This window comes from Helianthus annuus, chromosome 3 (assembly GCF_002127325.2).
Source record: "Helianthus annuus cultivar XRQ/B chromosome 3, HanXRQr2.0-SUNRISE, whole genome shotgun sequence".
Lineage (NCBI taxonomy): Eukaryota > Viridiplantae > Streptophyta > Magnoliopsida > Asterales > Asteraceae > Helianthus > Helianthus annuus.
The window spans coordinates 161,452,882-161,476,914 of NC_035435.2; the positions used below are offsets into that span (position 1 = coordinate 161,452,882).

The following is a 24,033-nucleotide window of genomic DNA, read 5'->3' on the forward strand; positions in this document are numbered from 1 at the left end:
ATCACATAGCCTTAAAACAAGGTATCAAAATACAATAAAGCTTATTTAGTCACCAAAACGATCAGTAAACACGCTTAAACCAAAATGCGTAAAAGAAGTTAGAAAAAGTTATCTAGTATCCAAAACAGTATAAGGACAAAACGATAAGTCAACAGAAAACAAAGAAAGATTACAAAAAACTTAACAGTAAAAAGGACGCGTCGACATTTAACAAAATTAACATTTAGCAATGTCACATAAATATAACAAGCCTTATGTATGGACTAGAATTTGAGAGCCGTTGAAAATATCATGGGAGGAAGAAAACAACAAAAAGTGGATCCAAAATTATATGGATGATGATTTATTGTTTTTGGAAGGAAGCTATGAAAAAAGTTATTCAATAATGAAATGGATAGATAAGAATGTGGTGTGCTGGATTATATCGAATCCACAAGAAAACTTGAGTGGACCAAGACACATTTTATTTGAAAGTTAATTCAAATAAAAGTTATATGATTTATGAAAAAATCTATTTCCTTAGATGTATTCAATTTTCATCGGAGTTGAAAGTACATTCAAACAAAAATAGGTTATTTGTTATTTGAGTGAATCAAAGAAATAGTGAAGAGTTGGTGAGACGTTTTAAACGTACTAAAATTATCAATATAGACATGTTTGAATAACAATTTTTAGAAATAGACAATGTTTTTTAGTATGTTCTAACGTAGTCTTAGCTTGGCCACATCCAATAGCGGGTGTTGAGCCGGTGGTTTCGTCAAAAAGCAGGGGGTGAGCCTGTGTTTTCCTAGCCGTCTCTGCCAAAAGTTTTAGGGTAAATTTGTAGCCGTCTCAGTCATCGGAGTTGATGTGGTGGCTTTTGATTGGAGGAAATGAGATTGGCTATTTTGGTGTTGGCTAAATTTCACTATATATTCTCGAAAAATTTTGGTCAATTTTGACTATTTTGGTAACTTTCCTTGAAATGTTTCCATAGTCTGTTCCTATACATGTTGTTAGTGGCAGCTATGATGGTGTGCAGGGAGGACCTCTGTACAAGGCCCGAGATTTCGAGGGGCACGCGATTTAAAAAAAATCAATACATATATGTTATTTTTTAAAATAGTAAACACATGTCAATTCCAATATAGGCTCATTTACAAATCATTTTATGGTTTAGAATTTAACTCACTTGACATTAGGTTCATTGAGCCCAATACTAATTTGATTTTTTTAAATAATAATAAAACATTACGGAAGGACACATTTTTCAAACTCAAACAGGGTACGTAAATTCTCAGAGACGCCTAGTTGGGTGATAAATTGACCTTGGACATGTGATTAGAATTATGGCTGATAAATGGATAGTGTTTGTGAGTTGTTGGGCCAGATTTTAAATGAATCAACATGAAACAAACCTAAAAATTATATCATGCAAACAAACCTGAACACATCATGACACTGACTAGAAATTTGGCTCGAATTGCACAACCTTGAACACGAGTCACCTCTTCATAGATTGAAACAAACAAACATGATTCGTATAACCTTATATAAAGACAAAAAAAAAAAAAATATTTTTCTAAAAAATGTGTATGAGCAATAAAATCTAATCATATTTTAACTTTTGAGTAGTAAATATAAAATACAAAACCACTTTAATCGTGAGTAAAATAAATCTCGAAATGAAGTTATACTATTCATACTCATGAGTCTGTTAGGTTTGCCCGAAAACAAACCCACTTAAATATAAGTTTTCATGACACCAAACCCGAAATTAAAACAAACCTCTTTGGACTAAACTTAAACTCACCTCTTGTTTTCGTAGTTTATCATGAATTCACGCCCCTGTTTCTCGTTAGAGTAAATTGCTATTTTAGTCCCTGAGGTTTGTTCCAAATTGTCATTTTAGTTCAAATAGTTTTTTTTTCTCCTCTGGATCTCTGAGTTTTCCATTTTTTTCCCACTTTGATCACATTGCCTAACTCCATCCAAAAAACAAAGTTAACTAAAGGGCATTTTTGTCACTTTCCATTATTGTTTATTTTTCTATTATTTTCATTTAAAAGCCTTTAATTAATAAATATAAAACAAAAAATAAATATAAATACAAAAAGTTCCATATTTAAAAGCCTTTAATTAATAATTAATAAATATATAACAAAAAGTAAATATAAATACAAAAAGTCCCATATCTTTAATGGGCTTCAGCAAGCTTTCATAGGTCATGTTAGGCCCAATTAAGCCTTCCTCTGTTTAGTCTGTTACGTGCAATTGTGCAAAGCGCATATTTGTGCCATTTTGGCTCGAAAATGTGTTGACACATCAAAGGCTCACAGCGCACACCTAGGTTCCGAAAACAAAAACAAACAAAAAAGATCGGGCTATGGTGATGAGTAAGTGATAATATTGGCGGATCCAAGAACTTTTTTTAGTGAGTTCGTTTCGATAGATTCTCACTATTTTTTTTAAATCATACAAGGTTACAACTAATTTTTTCCATTTTTGCAAACCGAATGGGTTAATGTGAGATTGTGAGCCCACAAAACATGGTTGGATCCAACACTGGATAATAGTAATGGCGGGATGGCGTATAGTGAAAGTAGACGGCTGTTTTTGTATACGTCGAACGGCCGTTTGCAGATTAGAAAGCTTGGGTGCATGTATAGTATGGCCCTTTGCATTCACTCATGAATCCGACATTCCTTCGTTAATCTATCCCTATTTTTGGTTTGAAACTCTTACCTTATTGGAAAAAAAAAAGTTAAAATAAGAAAAAAAAACATAAATTTATCATTTAATATTCTTTAGGGCTTAGGCACACCGATAGGAAACTAGCCGGATTTGACAAAAAAAAAAAAAATGCTAAAACTTTATAAATTTATGTTTATAGGCAATCAAACATACATTAGCTAAGAATGAGATGAGAGCTTCACATTTAACCGTTTTCGGGTGGAACCGATCCAAGATGAATGAGTTGCAAGTTACCACTTGGGTAGCTAAAACGGACAATACTGGTCCGTAGGAGAGACCGGATGTTACATATATATGCTAATGGTTTTTTATTTATTTATTTATTTATTTGTTTTTTTTTTTTTTTTTTTTTTTTTTTTTTTTTTTTTGTAAGTAGAGAGAGTTGTCGACAAAGTGAGTCATCATCTTCCGATTAGCATTTTTTCAGTCTGCCAAGGGTGCTCGACGGCAACATCGTCTCCTGGTTAGCGTGTGAGGTTCTCGGATTTGCATATTGTTTGCAGATCTGGGCTTTACCTTCCATTCTAAACGGCTGCTGTTTTGCCCATTTCGCCCCTTGGTTTTTCCATCGATACGGCATGGAAGGAAGGGCAACTTCGCTCAACGGAAACAATCGTGGGGAAGAAGACTTGGAGCACAAAATCAATACTTTCTTTGTCGCCAATTTGCCTAATGGATGTACAGCCAAAGATTTGGAGTTAGCGTACAAGGAATATGGGGAGGTTACAAGAACTTTTGTGGCTCCAAAAAAGGACAAGGCGGGTAGGATCTTTGGGTTTGTTGATTTCATGGGTGAACATGCGGTTGAATATCTGGTGAGCACACTAAAAAATGTTACCATCCTTGGGAAATCAGTGTTTATCAAACAGGCTAGATTTGAGAAGGGTGCTCTTCCCCCACCTCCTTCAAAGAACCCGGGGGATACTAAACGACAACCTAAATACCACTTTGATAAGAACTCCAGCTTGTTCAACGGGAAATCTTTCGCTTCTGTTCTTTCAGGTAAGTCCTCTGATTACTGGGGAGACGTAGATATCAACATTCCAAATAATTTTCGACCTGCCGGGTCGATCCTGGGTTCTGGCCTGGTTGGGAGGGTGGTAGATTTTACCACTCTTCGGAATTTTCGCTACATTACCAAAGAAGCGGGGATTCGGGACTTTGAGTTAAAGTATTTGGGTGGCTTATACTTACTAATTCATTTCAAAGGATCATATAGTAAAAAGGAATTCCTTGAAAACCAAACTCAGTGGAGAAAATGGTTCTCTTTTTTAGACGATTGGACCGGGCAATCACTCCCTTTCGAAAGGATTGCATGGTTACGTATCTATGGCGTCCCGCCTCACCTGTGGGATAGGGCAGTTTTCGACATGGTGGGGAATAAATTTGGTAAGGTGGTTCACCCTTCACAGGTATCTTGGAATGATGGGAATTGGACGTATGACTGTATTGGTGTTCTTAAGGAGGAGGGTTTTCTGATTAACGATAAGATAACTATTAAATGGAAAGACAAGTCTTTCAGGTGCTGGGTAGTCGAAGAACAAAGGGATTGGTTTCTGGATTTCCTGGACGATTGGGAGAGGGACGAGGATCAATCAACTTCTCAGGATCCCTGTGTTTCCAAGTCTGTTAATGAAAATGTGGTCATAAGTGACAAGCGTATGCCGGATTTCCAGAAGGTTGACCAGATACCTCTGGAAACTGTAGAAGTCGATGTTGAGGAAGGTGAATTCACCGGGGATCTACGCCGCTCGGAATCTCTGGTCACGCCGATGGTAGCCGACAGAATACCTACAGGTGAGAAGTCTAAGGGTCTGGAGGATGACGTATCGGCTCATCGAGAAAATGAGCAGGTTCTCGAGAAGGAAGGAAATCAGCCGCCATTGGGTGACACAACATGCATGGGAAACGGTAGGTTTGGCACGGATCCCCAGGAGAATAATGTTTTCACTGCCCAAAATGCTTTCAATGCATTAAACTCAAGTGTTGATGGGTCACAGCCGTTAGTGGGTAAAGATAATATTTGTTTAAATCAGGAGCCTAATAGAAATCCATATAGTGATGGGCCTGGGTCACATCAAAATGGGCTATGCGCCCAATCTAGAAAACGGGCCAGGAGAGAACTGGGTAATGATTTTACCCTTGACTTGAACTCTCCTCCGATTCCAAGGAACCCCCAGATCCCCAACCTCTTTTCTGAAGTTTTGCTTCCCTCAGCCAGTTCCCGATATCCAATTTCGTTCAGTCAACGAGTGGCTAGGCAACACCGTAACTCAAGGGCAAATATCAACTCCGAGGTCAATTTCCCTAATTGCTTTATGCCTCGGAACCACGAAGCTGAAAGTTCTGGAATTATAAACCAACAAATCCCACAAGATAGTTTGGATAAGGAAGTCCGGGAGACTTTACAGTTGGGTGAATCGGTGGGGATCAATCTTAATGGTTTTGGTAAAGACATGGAAGCCCTAATAGGAGAGGAAAGGGAACAACAGGTAGGTCAATGAAGCTGATTTCATACAACATCAGGGGAATAAGGGAGGACCGGAAAATTTTGGCGTTAGGCGATCTAATCAAGAAATACAAGGCGAATTTCGCAGCAATACAAGAAACAATGGCCAGCGATGGGTCGAAAATTCTGGTTAAGAAAGTTTGGGGCCGAGGACCTGTTGAATATGAATGGGTAAATTCAGATGGTAAGTCAGGGGGTTTACTCTGCTTATGGGATCCAGCTTTCTTACAAAAGTCAAACATAATCAGAAAGCAAAATTTTTTAGTAATCTCTGGGAATTTAGCAAATGGGGAAGAGATACATTTCATCAATGTGTATGCCCCCCAAAGCTTAACCCAAAAGCGGGAACTGTGGTTGGCGATCTCACAGACATTGGCTGTTTTGAATGGTAAACGGGTCCTAATGGGGGATTTTAACGCAGTAAGGTATCCAGAAGAAAGATATAACACGGAATTTAATCATGGATGTGCCGAGGCGTTTAACACTTTCATTGAAGATAATGGTTTGTTGGAATACCAGATGGGAGGAAGAAAATATACGCGAGTCTCGGGATCAGGTGACAAACTTAGCAAAATTGACCGATTTTTGGTTTGCCAAAATTTTTGGGATAAATGGCCAGAAGCTTCTGTCACTGCTCTTCCACGTTGTGAATCTGATCACAACCCAATCATGCTCGACACTGGGGTTAGTAATTTTGGTCATATACCTTTTCGTTTTTATAACTCTTGGATTGGCAGGGCAGGTTTTGAGTCGACCGTAGTGTCAGCGGCTTCCGTGGAAAATGGTTCTGGCCCGCCTGATATTGTTTTGGCCAGGAAATTAAGAAACATCAAAAGCGCACTAAAAATATGGCTAAGGGTGGAAAGGGATAAGGTCAATACACTTCAAATTGATTTGGAGTCGAAAATTAATGCTTTAGATATCATAATGGAACAAAGAGCTTTGTCGGAAGAGGAGAAAGCGCGATGGGTAGAATGTAGGAAGCAGGTGGAAGAGATAAAAACTAATAAGGCATGCGACTTAAAACAAAAAGCAAGGGTGAAATGGGCAGCAGAGGGCGATGAGAACTCAGCTTTCTTCCATGGGATTATCAACCAAAATAATGCAGACAAAAGATTGAATGGAATTTTGGTGAACGATGAATGGGTTACGGACCCCACAAAGATAAAATTGGAGGCAAGAAAGTTCTTTGCATTTAAATTTCGGGAACCCATGAAACCGCGCCCACATTTCGTGTGTCCTAACCTTAAAACACTATCGGCAGAGGAAGCCAGCTCATTGGTAGCTCCGTTCAGCATACAAGAAATAAAAGACGCAGTTTGGGAGTGTGGCAGTGATCGGGCCCCAGGACCGGACGGTTTCAACTTTCGTTTCATCAAACATTTCTGGGAACTTTTTAAGGATGATTTGCAAAATGTCATGAATAAGTTTCATGAGGATGGGGAGATTAGTAGAGGCTGTGGTTCTTCTTTCTTGGCTTTAATTCCTAAGAATCTGGATCCGCTTTATTTCCAAGATTTCCGGCCGATTAGTCTTATTGGGATTATCTCTAAAGTTATCTCAAAAGTGCTCGCCAGTAGAGTAAAGAAGGTGGTCGCATCCGTTGTCTCAGAATTCCAGTCAGGTTTCTTGGCTAGCCGGAATATACTCGATGGGCCTTTGATACTTAATGAAACAATCTCTTGGGCAAAAAAGGCTAAACGCCAAGCCTTTTTATTCAAGATTGATATAGAGAAAGCTTATGATTCCATTAGCTGGGTCTTTATTGACTCGGTTTTTCAACAGATGGGCTTTCCTCCTAAATGGAGGACCTGGATACAAGGCATATTAAAATCCTCTAGAACATCGGTATTAGTGAACGGTTCTCCGACACTTGAGTTCCAATGTTATCGTGGTGTCCGTCAAGGGGATCCTCTATCCCCTTTTATTTTTATCATTGCTATGGAAGCCCTAACGGGTTTTATTTCAAAGGCTAAAGAGTTAGGGAGCTATAATGGGTTGCAATTACCTAATAATGGTCCAAATCTTACTCATCTAATGTACGCTGACGATGTGGTCTTTATTGGGGAATGGGGCGAAAACAACATCCTCAATATATGTCGCCTTATGAGGTGTTTCCATCTCATATCCGGTTTGAAAATAAATCATAATAAGTCAAGCCTATATGGGGTAGGGGTGGATGAGATGGTAGTAGAGAATGCGGCAAACTCAATAAGGTGCCCTGTCGGTAAATTTCCTTGCAGATACCTTGGTCTTTTGGTAGGTGTAAACATGAATCAGTCGAAGCATTGGAAGGGAGTGGTGGATATTTTCAAAACTAGATTGTCCAAATGGAAATCTAAGGTCCTTTCTTTCGGTGGTAGATTGACGCTAATTAAATCTGTTTTAGATAGCCTCCCGTTGTATTTCTTCTCCGTTTTTAAAGCTCCGAAATGCATCCTCGAAACTTTGGAAGCTATTAGGAGGCGGTTTTTCTGGGGGGGTGATGAGTCAAAGTCAAAAACGGCATGGATATGTTGGGAAAAAACAATAGGGCCTACCGATAAAGGGGGCTTGGGTTTGGGCTCGTTAAGAGATATGAACATCAGTCTGTTGATGAAATGGTGGTGGAGGTTCAAACATGAGGAAGGCAGTTTGTGGCATAGGGTGATCTCAGCTTTTCATCATAATTCGGTCTCATGGTCATATCTTCCAGTTCGAACCGGTTTAGCAGGCACTTGGAGTGGGATCTGTAAAGTAGAAAAGGAGTTAAATGAGTTAAATATAGCACCAGGGCTTCTAATCAAAGGAAAAGTAAATGACGGCAACTCAATAAGGTTTTGGGTCGATTTTTGGATTGGGAATTGTGTTTTAAAGGACAAATTCTCAGATTTATTTCGTCTAGAACAGAAGAAAAATGCCTCCGTTGCTTTGCGTTTAACCGGGTGGGAGTGGAAGAGAGTCCCGACTTCAGACTCGGAATTAGATCAGCTACATCAGCTTAATAATCTCATTAGCGTATCAATAACTATGGCAGGTAAGGATAAGTGGACATGGGATCCCGACAAAGAGGGTGTTTTTTCCATCGCATCGTGCCGTAATCTCCTGGCAAGACACTCGGTTCCATACTGTCCGTTCGAGTGGATAAAGTGGGTTCCAAAAAAAGTTAATATCTTCGGTTGGCGAGGGTTTCAAGATAGGCTTCCAACTCTTAAAGGTTTGAACAAACGTAACATATTTCACGGTTCTACATTGTGCAGATTATGTGGGGAGGCCGAAGAGGATGCGGAGCACCTTTTCATCTCTTGTTATGTGGCAGCCGTCCTATGGCAAAAGGTTAGCGTATGGTGTAATATTCCCCAAATCTACGCGTTTAATATGAGAGATTTGTTTCAAACGGGAAGGAACTTGGCCGTATCAAATCATAAGAAGGAGTTGGTTCGGATGATTATTTTGGTAGCATGTTGGGTGATCTGGAAGACGCGAAACGAGCTGGTTTTCTCAGGGTGCCGTCCAAATATTGATAAGATATTTGGAGAGTTGCAAGCTATGTCCTTTCTATGGTTAAAGAACCGGGCGAAACAATTCAATTTAGAGTGGAATAATTGGGTAAATTTTTCGGGCTTTGAGTAATGTAAATCAGGTACTATAGGGCATATGTGGGGTTTACATTTTGTGTTTAGAGTCTTGTAAACATTGAATGTAATTTTGCTGGGTATAAAATGTCTTTTGCTGTTCAAAAAAAAAGTAGAGAGAGTTGTATGGTAGCTGCTTATTGTTTTATCCATGCTACCAATCTTCAACATATCATGAAGATTTGCTTCTTTTCTTGTAAATGTACGGCACCAATTATGGGCTTTGTTCTTTTTTTTGAATGGGCTTTGTTCAGTGGAGCCATTAGAAGTGGTTAGGTAGAAAATGAAAGCTTTGACTGGACTACATATCACTTGGTCAAATACGCCAAGAAGAATCTTGAGTTGGCTCACTAGCAAACGTATGGTTAAAGAAATTGTGACGTTGGTTTTTCAAATCACCGGTGCAAGGAGAATAATTAATGAGTGGGATGGATGACTAACAACTCAAATGGGATATTTTGGTTCTTTCTGGCCAAGTTGGGTTGAAACTAGACAAATGTTGTAGGTTGCATGTGGTGAAATTAATTTCAAGTCTCATTGTTGTGGACAAATGATGTAATTTACGAGAGTAGTTATAGGATGTGTTAGTTTGCCGTAAAAAGTAACAACTCAGGATATCATTTGACTAGACTCCATAAGGGAGGTGGGAACGCCTTTGATGCAGGAGGGGATGGCTCAGTTGGCTAAACATCGTCATTATGAATCACCGCCTCACCTCCTCGTTGTGCCACTGCCTCGCCTCCTTGCAATGTTGTGAAAGATTGGTGAGTTCGGGGAGTGCCTACCGAATGGTAAAATGGGAAAAAAATAGTCGTTGAAGCCAACGGGTAATTTGTTTAAAAACAAATAAAAAATACCATATTCTCTCGTATAAATATCAATTTAAAATCCAATTTTTCACACATCACTTTAAACTTCAAGTATTATTATAGTTCTCGATTAATAAAAAAGGGATTGCATTCAGGGTGGACTATGATCGAGGAAGCAGCTCTAGCACATGTGTGGCGATATTTCTGGGTATGTTGATGTCGTTACTATTTTATTATTGATATATTGCTATATAATGTTTAGTTATTTCTTTTTCTGTTTTCATGTAATATTATATTATTAATGTTATTAGCTAACTTGTAAATTTCTAGTGCTTCTCGAAAATGCGCTTGAAATTGTTTCCACACCGCAATGAATCACGAAGAATAGCGTACGCACTATCAACTTAACTCGAAGTGGATGGATTTGAGATGGAAGTTGACAAGGTTTAATGTCATATACAACAACCTCTATAGTCAAAGGAGAATTGATACGAGTGAAGTCGATCTTTTAAATACGGCTAACGATCAATAGTGTTTGATAAATGGCATATCATTTACCTATATGACGGCATGGAGAATAGATAAAGATCATCTCATTTTTTAGTAAACGTACGTAGTTGTTTTTTCATATTTTTTTTAATATTGTAATTTTTAATATTAATTAAATCCAGTTTTTTTATTTACTTTCTAATGGTTTATATCTATTATAAATGTTTTATTTAAAAAAGGTTGAAGGAAGGCTAGTGATGCCAAAGATGGACATTTCATATTTTTAGTTAATTGTTTTTTGAAAAAAAAAATCCCTATGCTCATTTGTATTTAATAATTGATATTCTCAAATATATTAAGTTGAATTTCAAGTGTCCTAAACAAATAACGCTTGAGCCATTGACCACTTGTGTGGTTTTTTATTTGCCTCTAGAAGAAACTGGACATTGAGTCTTTTGTATTTTCTTATTTATTTTATCAAGAGCATTTTATTGGAGTGTAATCTTCAACAGACTCCTTTAAAGATACATGGTGTGTTATAAAGCCTCTAAGAGTTTTATCATGCCACGTAAGTGTTACGTAGATTTTGAGATAAAAATGACGTCCCCTTTAACAATAATGGTGTGGGATAAAGCCCCACTAACGCCCCCTTTAACAATTATGTTGACCAAATGCCTCGATCCACCCAAAATTCGTCCGTCAACATGCTGGTGGGGCTTCGATAGCGCCCCTTGTTTAACGGTGGTGGTGTGGTTGATGGCGCCCCGGAGCGCTATAACGGGTGACATGGCGGGGTGGCGCGATGCCACACCCTATGGCCTAAAAGTCTTAATTAGTAGAATCAAACATGAAAAAACCAAATCAAATCCGGTTTTTGAGTTTTCTAATGGGGGTTAGCATTCGAACCAAAGTTTAATTCAGCTTTCAAAACAAATTCAAGTCTGTGATTTTCATACTTTCAACCACAATATCGATTCGTCTAAGAGTTGATTTCTCTTTAGTAGAATTGGTTTTGCAATTCAAAAGGGGTTGCGGCGTAGTTTATTGCCCGTTTACCTGTCATTTGCTTGTAATGTGGTGTTTTGGCATTTTAATGAGAAATATATAAAACCACAATATCCGAATTCAAATTAGGAGAAAGTGAATACGATGCTGTTAGACGCCTAAATTTGTACGAAAAACCCATCAAAACCACGTAGTTTTGATTAAAATTCCCCTTAAGTTCAATTTGAATACTATGGTTAGAATATATAAATTCCACCAAAATCTACTTGTTTGTTTACTTTCAGGAGATTGATGATTTTGTTTGGGCGCCTTTCTTCCTTTTTAACTTGTTAAAAAAAATGAAATTAACTTTTATTATTATTTTTTTTTGCAATGTGAACTGTATATTCGATGTGAGAAGTCAACGTGCGACAAGAGAAACGTGCTACTTATTTAGGTGGATTTACATGTCACACTATACAGTTATAGTCCAAATCATATGTGGGATCAAGACCAAGTCAGCTTATTACTAATTTATAATCATATAATAAAATTAATATTAAGTATCCCACTTGTCACTTCAAAATGTTCACCAACCGTGACAAAAAAGAAACACGCATTTTGAACTAAAGCATGATAAAGGAAAGTAAGTAAGTCTAAACGAACCAAATCATACTGCAAATATCAATAAGGTGTGCCTAATGCCAACACTAGCGGTGTTCATCGGGTTTTTTCTTCGGGTTTCGGGTTTTTCGGGTCGGGTTGTTCGGGTTTTTGTCTAGGAAAAATTGACCCGATACCCGATCCATTTAAAGTTCGGGTTAGTCGGTTTTGGGTTATTCATGTTCGGGTTAGTTTGGGTCGGGTTGTTCGGTTTCCAGGTTTAGATGTAAAATGAAAAATTAATGTTTTTTTAGAAGATATCATCAAAATTCATATTGTTACTTTAAAAATATCATCAAAGTTCAAACATTATTTGACAATATGTTATTATAATATTTAAAAGTCCCAAAACTTAATATTTCATATATTAAAGACTCCAAACAAAACACTTCTATAATAAAAAAAACAATAAATGTTCAGTTTTTTTTCGGGTTTTTCGAATTTCGGGTCGGGTTGTTCGGATTTTTGGTAGGGAAAAAGTGACCCGATAACCGAACCATTTAAAGTTCGGGTTGGTCGGGTTTGGGCTTCTCGGGTTCGGGTTTTTCAGATATTCGCTAATTCGGGTTCGGGTGGCTTTGAATTCGGGTCGGGTTTCGGGTTTTGGATAAAAATGAACTGCCCTAGCCAACACTATAGACGAAACCCAACTACACAAGGCATGTCGAAATGAAAGAACATAACGTGGAGCAGTGACGAATCTAGAAGAAAAGTTTAAGCATAGCCCAAAAAACTTTTTGGGACATCGGGGTATCCAAATATCTGTTAAGGTGTATCCCAATACATATAATGAAGAAGGAAAAAAATGCACTAATTTTACACTCCGCCGACAAAGTTGAGGGTACCCCTAACTTCTACATACATCCGCCCCTGACGTGAGGTCGTGGATGTGAACCAGGGGCGGACCCAAGAAACGTCATATGGTCAAGTGGCCCAGAACAGTACTTGTTTTACGTAGCCCACCTGGTAGAGACATATGTCTCTTAAGGGAGAGGTCTCATGTTCAATTCTAGGCAAACGTGAAAATTTTAGAATATTAGTGAATAATAGAGCAAGCTTTGCCATTAAAAAAATGAAAATGGTTTTTGGTATAAAATTTTCTCAAAAATATTGTTAATGAGTTGTGAAAAGATCGGACCAATAAATTAGAGTTTGACGTGAAGTGGAGGTTCAAACTATAATTAAACTGGTCAACACCAGAGTGGTGAATAACTTCTTTTGGGATATTGAATTGGTCAGCAACCACTTTTGCATTATTATCGAATTTTACTTGCTCAATAGCACAATTTCATTACTTTAAGGGCTGAAAATGAAAGTTCTTTTTTTTTTTTTTTTTAAAGTAAACTTCATTCACAACAAGCCGACCCAAACCGGGCCAACCACAAAACAACTACAAGATGAAAGTGTTAAAAATTGCAACTAGGGTTCGGTTGGTAGATTTCATGGGATTTTAGAAGAATTAGTTATCGAATTCCATTCCTTTCACATGTTTGGTTTGGTAGTTATTTCTATTCAAATCCTTTTTAATGGAGTTCTGAATCCTTTAATATGACAAAAGGAAAGTTTAAAAAGTGTTAGGAGCATTTATAACTTACGTAAATAACCCTAGTTGCTACGTTTGCTCTCGTCCACCTCCTTCGTTGTTACGAGATAAATCGATATTTGATGATGATACAAAAGTGGATTTAAAAAAGTCTTTTTTCCAAACAGTTCAATAACATTAAATACACGAAAACTGAACATGGGTGCCATTTGGCATTTTTTGTAGGTTGTTCATGCTTCAATTCAAACTCATAGAGTCGTCCAAAGTGAATATTCATCGATTTGGCTTCGTAGACATTTTTCCTTTCCTTTCAAAATATTGTTTTTTTTTTCTAAGGTTATATCGAACCAGACAACACAATGATATAAGAAAAGCAATAATATGTAATAATGTTACACGTGTCAATTAATATATTAGAATGTACATATTCCGAGAAGTTTCAAATGGTAGTAACAACTTGGTTTCGTTTCAGTTTTCAACAATTTGGTTTGCATAGATTAAAATTTAGTACTAATTGTTTGACTCATAGTTTCATGATATAAAAACTGTTAAAACTGAACCATAAACACCTCTGACTTTTGAAATGTTGGATTCAAGATTATTTTATTAGGGTATGCAACTATGCATCGCCATTACAAATTTTGTTAAGGTTGCACTACAATAATGATAACTTCGTATTTTTCATTCTTTTTACACCCAAGAAAAAATAAGAGCGGATTTTATGCACTGATTTGAAAGTGAATTTTTTTTGATATAAAATAATCTAAATCAAATAACTAAAAATATTAAAATATGGTATAAGACTACAAGTGATATAAATTATAATGTTTAAATGTGTATTTGTATTTTGTAGTACAAAATTACAAGTGATATAAATGTGTATTCATAATTCACTAGCCATTTACCCGCGCGATGCAGCGGGAGTGGCGATTTACAATAAGATACTCGTTTACCGTTAGTTCATCAGTCGTCTCATGATATATTGTATAGTTCTTAAGTTAGTTTTCTTATTCGTGATATATTAGCAGTTTTTTTAAATATCAAGAAGTTAACACTTGCATAAATCACGATGTCATCCCATTTTTCACTTACCAATGACAATTCAGCCAAAAACTTCTACAATGACCATAACCGTTCATTTTGGGAAATATCTGAGTTAAAACAGTTGTGGTTTCTTTGTGTTGGGTCTAAACTAATTGGGTTCAAAACGTAAAGGTTTACGTTGGCTCGCCTGCCTGCCACGTTTAATAAGCAAGTCATATTCAGGTTTGTTTGTAAATAAACAGGTTAATCCACCTTGTTACAAGCACGATGAAATCGCACATATAACTGTCCTTTTTGTATTATTTTATTAACTCCAAATCTGCAATACCTATGAGTATAATTTCATATCAATTTTCATATAACTATGAGTATATTTTTATATCATTTTCATGTCACAACAATCATGAAACAACATATCTGACTCTGTTTCCAAATATTATACCTTAAACCCTAAGTACTCATTATTTCTCTCTAGATTCCCAATGCACGGGTTGATTGAAATACATTATCTGATCAAGTAATGAACACTTAGTGTGTAACTAAGTCAAAAAGAAAACACAAGTCGTCGTAGTATAGTGGCAAGTATTCCTGCCTGTGACCCGGGTTCGATCCCCGGCAACGACGTTTAATTTTTTAATACTTAAACCACATTTCATCAGCTCAAAGTTTTTAATAAATCTGCAATATCTATGATCATAAATTCATATTATTATTCATACAGCTATGAGTATAGTTTATTATCATTTTTCTTACCACATCATCAAACAGCGTGTCTAACTCATTTTTTAAACAAAAAATCATTCCAAAATAAAAACTTTTTCATCAAAGATTGAATTTACCAAGTTTCGAGTGCTAACATCAGGGAGTAAAACAAGAAATGAAGTGCATTAGCTGATTATTCCTCCGGCGTGACTTGTGAAGAGATAGCCGATGAGCAGCATCAAAACCTCCGCCACATCCGCCGTCACTGGTGGCGACGACAAAAAGACCAACAACCCAGACCAATCATCGAACAGTGACCTCATAAGAAGCGCCAAACTGGTGGCAGAGACGGCGCAGTCTGCCACAAGTAACCAACCAGACAAAATCGGCAAACCGAAAGTCGCCGGCGCCGCCACAGACCTCCTTGACGCCCCCATTGTGACCCATTGCTTCAGCCTCTCAGCATGTCCCTTGAAGTGGATCAAGACATGACCACAGTGAATGCCAATGACCCCGGTTAGAATTGCTGAGAGATACAATCAAGAAAGTTATAGTACCCATTTTTCATGCACAACTACAGATCCGTTCGGCTATTTGAACCGGCAATGACCAACCAATTTAAGGAAGGAAACTTTATTGGTTCACCTCACGGCACCATGGCTCAATTCAGATGCTAGTCATTCATAGAACAGATATATCCTTCTGACCGTAGTAACTTTACATAAAATTAGGACACCTACGATAATCTAGTTTCCGCTTGATATTGTGTGAGCCCCTACATCATCTAGACCACGCTGTAAAACTTCGCTATGTGAAAGCCTATAATAAAGAGCTACAAAACTATAAAAAATAAATCAGCTCACTTGGAATCCAGGTAAGAGTAGTTTAACAATAATGATCCTAAAATGTTGTTTTCCGTGATACACCCTAATAATTCGTTTGTACACGGCTTTAAAACACGATTGAGTATGATCTCGTCTTCAGAAAGACCAGAGATAAAGAATTGGTCCGGGAAACCAATCAGCGAACATAAAATGCATAGCTTTAAGAAAGAATTTAACCAAACTATATGCTGCTTGATCAGGTGTTGCAGCCATAGATGCTATCCTGTACCCACTCTCCCAGCTACTTCTGACTTCTCAAGGCATTGCGGATGATCCAAAAGATAGATCAGATGTTGCAACTGTTACAAAAGCTAGTAAAGTGCTCGTTCTAGATCCAAAATCTGGTATACGAGTCCTATCTTCCGGTAATTCCATCAAAGGCAAGGGGCATCTATCGATCAGCCTCCACTGCAAAATAAAGTATTTTTTTAAATGTTGTTACAATACCAAAACAAAACAATACTGACAGAACATAACCGTCCATTACTTCTTTATATCATTAAACGGAAACATGAATATATGGTGTACAGAACATAACCGTCCATTACTTCTTTATATCATTAAACCGAATCACACAATCCACTCGTATGTTAATAGTTACGAATGTGCCTCACCTGCGCCTTAAGCCGTTTTTTAATACAAAAATCACGCCTCGCTTGCGCCTAATCATACTGCAATATATCATAAATTAATTCGTAAAGACATGTATTAAGTGAGGCAAATAGAATATGCAGCTGCGTTTTATATAGCATACTTGTTGAATCTGATGAAAATGATAGCTGAAAATCACCGCAAGAACTAAATGAAGCTGAATAAACATAGCATTTGCTCTTCACCATCAGGCTCTTCCCTGATGTGCTCTTCACCATCACCCGACACGAACCTAACACGAAATTCGCGGGTTTAGGTTTAGTCTAAGCGGGTTCGGGTCAGTTTCAGGTTGGACCCGCAAACCCGTTTACGTTAACGGGTCGGGTTCGGGTCAACCTGATCGGGTTGGCGGGTTGACCCGTTTAACACATTTATACTATATTACATTTTTTTACAATATATTTTATGTTATAAATTAAATGGGTGTGTGTATTTTATGCCATGATTATAACTTAAAAGGAGAAATTAACATAGATTTTATAATTTAAATATGGTATTATTATATACATTTGTGTTTTTAAGTAAATTGTAATTTTAATATATAAATTTCAGAAAAAAAAATAAAAAATTCGGGTTAAACGGGTTGTGTTCGGGTCAACCTATGAAATTTCGGGTCGTGTTCCGGTTCATATGTATGATACGATTTTCAGGTTCGGGTCGGGTTGAACCCGCCAACCCGCGAACACGACCCGTTTAGTATAACCGCACACCCAAATTCTTTGCGGTCATAATTAGAGACAAGAAAGCAACTTGTAACTACAATAAATACCTCATTTGTATCTAGACAGATAATCCATGAGAGGTTCAATATAATGGATGCACATACTCGTTGGTGATGAAATAGACGTATGTACTCGCTAGTGACGAAACTGGTGAACTCAGACACTGATGGCTTATGTTAGCTCCTATCCTGCTCTTGGATGTTGGAATTCGAGTGTTCACGGCCGCTTTCATGACTCCCTGGAACACATTGGTTATCAATGTTTTGACTTAAAAGTAAGCAAATGAATTCCAAACATCCAAATAAAACTTGGTCCAAGCATGTACACGACCTGAAAATGAATAAATGCTTGTCAATACAAATTATATAGGGACAATTGATTCTTGAACTACAACGACCTATCTCGACAACGAAAGTTTACTATACACAAAAGATTTTCACCTCAAGGTCTCCTTGCTCAATAAGGTTTCCATTGGATAACAACATAGGGTGCAATGACCTGTCATCCACAATACGACAAGTATATTTTGCTATAATATCAAGACGATCCTAAAAAAGTAAACAAAACACATTTAAATTTAGAATTAAAAAAAGAGAGGAACGTCACCTTGATTGCAGACCACTGCTGCAAGTACACCACCACGTGTAACACGGTTTCATTCAGAAAACGAAAAGTACCTAAAAAAAGAGTAAATATCATGAAAAGTACATAAACTAATTCTAATCTGGGCAGAATCAAAGATGTCGCCTTCGACTGAATAGTTGAAAGCTTGACTTTAAGAACAGGGGTCATCACGGCTGTCATCCCAGACGTACCTTTGTTCTCGAAAAATATACATGCGGCCGCTAAATCGGAATCGGGTTGTTGGAACCAACCTTGACCGCCATGTACTGCTAAAGGATCTCGTCTCAGTTGCAACCGATCTGCTCAAGAATCTTACCGTTGAGTCGTTATTTTGTTCAGTCAACTTAACATCCGCACATGGAGCTTCGAAGAAAAAACAAACAACAAATGGAAATTCGAAGAAACAATGAACAACAAAACACCTTCATATAAATCAAATTCAACATTCTGAAAGTATTACACAGATCCGACATGGATTCATCCAAAAAAAGTAGCGAATCTTTGATTCGGGTCGGGTTGGGTGGCGGGTCGGAATGGGTTCGGGTCGGGTTAGTTTAAAAAAGTTTTTTTTGTTAAAATACCTACAAAGTTTACAAATTCCCATCAGGATTCTCCATTCCAAGATTCGGCCTTTCAATTGAATCAAACTTTACCCCAACTTTTCAATATTTTCAAACAATTGATTCAGGTATTTTCTTTCCTATATGAAAACAAAACACATTTATTTTCAAGCTCTCTAAAAACAACTATAAAATCTGAGAAAGAGCTTTATTGACCAGATATTCCTTCCTCTAAGCTTCTTCTAGGATTTATCACTTTAGAAGCTTCTTTAGGCACATCGGATGGTGGATCTGATCTACATTGAGAATATAGAGATTGTAATTCAAATTATTAAACATTAAAAATCTATTGCAGCAAAGATAAGTATATATTACCCTCTACTTAAACTCTGTGTGACATACGGACCAACATCTCAATCGCATTAGTCACCTAACATTAAATTCACAATAATCCATAAATAATTTTAGACCTCATTGCTTTTGTGCGCTTCCCGCTTTTTAAACCAAGGTTTTAAAAAGACTAATGCTTAAAACTCTCTAATATAAGGTACTTAAAACACGAAATAAAAAAAGAACATGTGCGCCTAGAAGCTCAGTCACCAAAAAAAGCATTTTTTTTCTAATTACCTTATATCAAATTCTTTAGTGTTTTGAATGGATTCTTGGGTAGCTTTAACCATCTGACTGGTGATACCAAGATTTAAGCAAAGACACATCTGAGGGAGAGGCCGGAGAGCCACATAATTTGAATATCTTGGGCAGTTCAACCTGAATTAAAAAAACCAAATTGACTGGTCACAATCCAACTCATTTTCTACATCATGGTAAGGGGGATGAGTTTGAATTTGGAATGGGTCAAAAATGGTTGGGGTTGTTTTATACACCTTTGTATTTATGGTTATAAGTTTATAACTTGACTATCTAAATGCAAACAAAAAAATATTGAAAACCAGTTTAAACGGGTCATGTTCGTGTCAACCTACGGAACCTCATGCCATGTTTGGGTTCGCGTGTCTCACAATTATCCGGTTCATGTCGTGTTCAGGTTAGTGTCGGGTTGGAGCCGTCAACCGACAAACACTAACTATTTAACACACCTTACTGAATGTGCTCATGGTGAAGAAGACAAACCTGGATTTGTGAGGCAGAAAACATCCCAAATGCTCAGGCCCCTACCACCTTCAGACACAACACCTGCCGTCTGTGATAAAGAAAGAACGTGTCAGAAGTGATGAATCAATATTTCAAATAGGATTTTTTCAGCATTAATAGAACGCGACTGAAATCTCCTCGAGTCTGATTAAAGTTCATCATCACCCATATATTTTAGTTATGATTTTTCACTTTTTCTATGTTAGAGGTGTAGTCATTTCTAAACTTTAAGTAAGTAAATGTAGCAAATGAACAATGAAATTTATAATCTAGAACCGTAGCTACTACAGAATTATTCACCAACTCCAAAATATTACAATTTTATCTAATTTGTCACTTGTACTTTGTCTATGTTAAAATTTCACCAGGGTTAACATTGATTTGCATTCTTTGACCCATAGGCCATAACCAAATAAAACATACAACAAATTAACTCAAACTGAGAACTAATAAACAACCAACCAGAACGGTAAAAAAGCTGAAAAGGGTCACTTACCTCCTCCAATGAATGAATTAGGGTTTCAGGTGACAAAAAAAACCAAATTAAACAGCCTGAAAACATAAAACATAGACAACATCGATGAATAAAACAAGCTATAGGAAAACAAAACTCGCGTTATCAAAATCAGCAATCTTACAACCGGTACCTTTTTGAGTTGTTTAGCCTTCAAAACAATCCATCATCAATATCATCGGACTATTTCTTGACGTCGGCGCTTCCTGGGATGTGGGAGTATAATTTAGGTTTGGCAAAACCCTAAAAACCGGATTTGATGGGGAAATCAGTGACACCAGATTTGAGAGAGAGAGAGAGAGAGAGAGAGAGAGAGAGAAAAGGAGGTTACCTTCATCGATCTGGTGAAATCCTCACAGATCTGGTGAGAGATCTGGCGAGATCCGAGAGAGAGGCATGATGAAGTCGCCATCGCATCGCAGAGCAGAGGTTGAGAGGATGAGCGGCGGACCAAATGAGAGATGAGAGAAACCCTAGTTTGTTTGTGTGTCCGCGTGTGTTTAGTTTAGGGAAAAGGGTATAACTGGAAAGTGAAGTTTTTTTGTGCTTAAAAGATTTGTACATCATGCTTTAAGGGTGTGTTAAGGAAATTTTAATGACCTTAAGAAGTCCTTTGGATATGTATATTATATATAGTATAGATAAGCACAACCTAGTTACACAAACATTAAGATAATCACTTTCATAACACCCCTTAAAGACCATCAACTTTTTTCATGGGCCAAGCAAACTCAGGGCTTGGTTTGAAGTTTGAAGTTTGAACCTTTAACTTTAACTACATGTAACACCATGTGTAGTGGAGTTTGAAACTAATGCCTCTACTTTGGGCATGAATGAGTGTAGTGGTATAATATCACATGTGACATATAGGGAATTATGGGGCTTGAAGTTAAAAATGAGTGTAGTGGTATAATACCCCATAATGCCCAACAATAATTACCCAAATATTATCTTTAAAAAAATAAAACAAATAATATTAGTTGGAAGGTTCTTATTGGTCAAACACAAGTGAAAGAGGCGTGTTAAAAAAAACGCTAAACACATTTTTGGACAAAAAAACGCCCTGGAGGCGGTGTGCACATAGCACATGGGGTCAAAATAAGATTAAAATAAGCTTTGGGTGTTATTACAAAGTTTTAAAAGTAAAAGGGACCAATAGGTAAATTAGTTAGATTTGAATTGGTCAGCAGCAGCAAAAGTGGTATTGATGAGTCCATTTTTGGAAGAAAGAAAAACACATGACACGGTTTCTCTAGTCAAACTTCTCATATTTAAATTCATCTCTAAATCCTCAACTTCACAAACACCCTTCTTAACTAATAACTAACTACCTTTCACTACTCAAATTTTAGCCCATTTCAAATTTCAAATTGTACATTTTGCATCTTAACTTGTACAAAATAAAAATATGGACACTAGTGCTTGTATTATCAATGAGTTAATACAAGGGAAGGAGTTTGCCATGCACCTAAAGTCCATTTTGAGCTCAGAATCTTCCTCTGAAACAAAACATGTTTTGATACACCAAATCATATCATCATATGATAGAGCTTTGTTGATGGTCAACCAGGGCGAAATGCCCGAGTCATCGGTTTCCCTTGATGAGAGCCCACATAGCCGGGATTTCAATCAACCATTTGATAATCAACAAGAGGATAACGATGTATCTAAGAAGAGGTATCTATCAATTGTTATTCTAGATTAGTACTTTGTTCGTCATGCGATACATGTAGTACAAAACTCTAATTTATTTTTTTCTTTTTGTTATAGGAAGGCAATGCCAACATGGCGAAACCAAATTAGAATCTCGACAGAGAATGGATTGGAGGGAAACACTGATGACGGTTATAGTTGGAGGAAGTACGGACAAAAAGACATTTTGGGCTCTAAATTTCCAAGGTAACAACAATCTTTCTTTTTTTTTTTTTTGAACAACAAAAATACTTCATTAATCATCACCACAAAATTGTTACAGACTGAAAGATACCAGTAAGACATTAGCATACATGCAGTCATCACCACTATTCCTCACCCATATTAAGCAAAAATACTTCATTAATCAATCTGTCAACCTGACGCCCATGGTTTGTTTGGGCCAACTTGACTTTTGTATATTTTAAGAAAATGAAAGGACATGATTGTGCGGACCCTAATATATGGAACATAAATTTTGAAAAATTATCAAAATGGTCATCTTATGAGTTTAACAAAATAGCCTTATTAATATTTTTTTACAATCAACTAGTGTTTGACAAGTGTTACTTGACGCAACAGATTTCAATCTTGGTGCAACTGATCCATTCTCATGTGCCAAGTAAGAATTTGTTGTCCTAGCACAACATGGTGTGCAATGTGGAAGCTTCTGGTTGTCTGAAACAATTTCTTAACAAATAAACAAGTGCATGGTATTTTAGTAAACGAAAATAAGGTCAAGGCTATTTTGTCAAACTAATCGGTCAAAATGACCACTTTTTATGATTTTGCCAACATTTATCGACCATGGAATTCAAATATTTATGCGTTATAGACAATTTTTCCTTATGGGGGTCTCACCAGTGGCAATCTCTTAGCCCCCATCCCAACCAGACCCTACCAATAGCTTGCTATGAGTGAGATTTTACTAGTTACGCTTGTTTAACAACTTTTACATGATTAATGTTGCAGAAGCTATTATAGATGCACATACCGTTACATCCATCACTGCATGGCAAGAAAACAAGTGCAGCGAACAAACGAGGACCCAACGGTGTTTGAGATCACTTACAAAGGGCAACACTCTTGCAACCCCACCACTACACCACCGGTTGCACCGCCACACTCACCTGAAAAACATGATCCGACCGAACAAAACAACCACCAACTACCATTAGCAAGAGTTGGCACCTCAGAATCAGATATAACGGTTCCAACATTTTCATTCCCTTCAGCGTCATTCGGATCCATCGAAAACTACCAACAATCTCATCTTTTAACCGATCACAACGATTTGCAACCATATTCATCTTCTTTTATCTCACCAGCCACATCCGGGTCAAACTACTTGACAGAATGTGGTAGCTATTTCCAACATCATGATCATGACTCAAATATGTCAGGAAGAATTACTGCTACTTCAACTACTGATTCTCCATTTGTTGACCCACAGGATCTTAGCCAAAGTTTCCCATTTAACAACTCAGGATATTTTATGTGATCCATTTGAATGAATATTCCACTCACAAGAAAAGTGATGACCATGAAAAAGAATTATTAAATAGAAATAAGTTTGTTTGTACCAATAAAAGCATCAAGAACCATGCTTGTACCAATAGAAGTGTATGATTTAGGATAAAAAAAGAACTTCTAGAAATTATTTATATAAAATGTCAATTTTTTTTTAATGTTTAGAGGGTAATTCAATAGGTCTAGGATATTGAAAATGAACTTGATGAAAGGAAATTATATTAAAGTTTTGTAAGGAGTTAATCCAAAAGTTGACAGATTCATGTTTGGCTTAAAGGTGTTGCTCCAACCCAAATGAGAATAATATTTACTCTGTCTGAAGTCTCGAAGCCCGTAGGCCATTTAGCCTACGCGTTAAAGATTTTGATTGTAAATACGCATGAATATGTAAATCTAGTAATTTACGCGTTTGGTTAGGCAATTAGTTTCCTTCCTAGGATGTCAATATCAATTTACAAGATTTGACGAGACATGACAAGTTTAGAATTACCCTATAAAAGAAAACTTGATGTATTGGATTCGAAATCGACCAATTTATCAAATTTGTGTATCTAATTATCCTTTTGTGTTTCTGCTCGGTTTTCCATATAGGGTTCAACAATAACAATAACTGA

The 24,033-nt window shown here is 37.0% G+C and overlaps 1 protein-coding gene and 1 long non-coding RNA gene across 13 annotated transcripts; one reads left to right on the forward strand and one right to left on the reverse strand.

Moving 5' to 3' along the window:
* Nucleotides 1–15,916: 15,916 nt before the first annotated feature.
* LOC110930374 lies at nt 15,917–20,688 on the reverse strand. Of its 12 annotated transcripts, XR_002587771.2 has the most exons (14): nt 20,529–20,688; nt 20,331–20,440; nt 20,180–20,235; nt 19,663–19,732; nt 19,159–19,299; nt 18,907–18,961; nt 18,748–18,827; nt 18,163–18,334; nt 17,954–18,024; nt 17,788–17,845; nt 17,395–17,677; nt 16,729–16,857; nt 16,589–16,645; nt 15,917–16,382 (listed from the first exon to the last, which is right to left on the reverse strand). It is a non-coding gene; the product is annotated as an uncharacterized LOC110930374 (long non-coding RNA). The 12 variants fall into 12 exon arrangements; XR_002587773.2 differs by lacking the exon at nt 18,907–18,961; XR_004888752.1 differs by having other exon boundaries at nt 17,395–17,585; nt 18,163–18,822.
* Nucleotides 20,689–21,605: 917 nt separating this feature from the next.
* LOC110930373 (probable WRKY transcription factor 53) lies at nt 21,606–23,648 on the forward strand. The gene is made up of 3 exons (XM_022173675.2): nt 21,606–21,874; nt 21,968–22,096; nt 22,862–23,648. Exons 1-3 carry the CDS (start codon nt 21,606–21,608, stop codon nt 23,388–23,390), a joined length of 927 nt encoding a protein of 308 aa, XP_022029367.1. The 3' UTR covers nt 23,391–23,648.
* The last annotated feature ends 385 nt before the right edge of the window (nt 23,649–24,033 follow it).

Coding starts and splice junctions, on each gene's coding strand:
- LOC110930373 (XM_022173675.2), top strand. CDS start 21,606: ATGGACACTAGTGCTTGTATTATCAATGAGTTAATACAAGGGAAGGAG. Junction 21,875..21,967: donor AACGATGTATCTAAGAAGAG/GTATCTATCAAT, acceptor TTTTTGTTATAG/GAAGGCAATGCCAACATGGC. Junction 22,097..22,861: donor TTGGGCTCTAAATTTCCAAG/GTAACAACAATC, acceptor TTAATGTTGCAG/AAGCTATTATAGATGCACAT.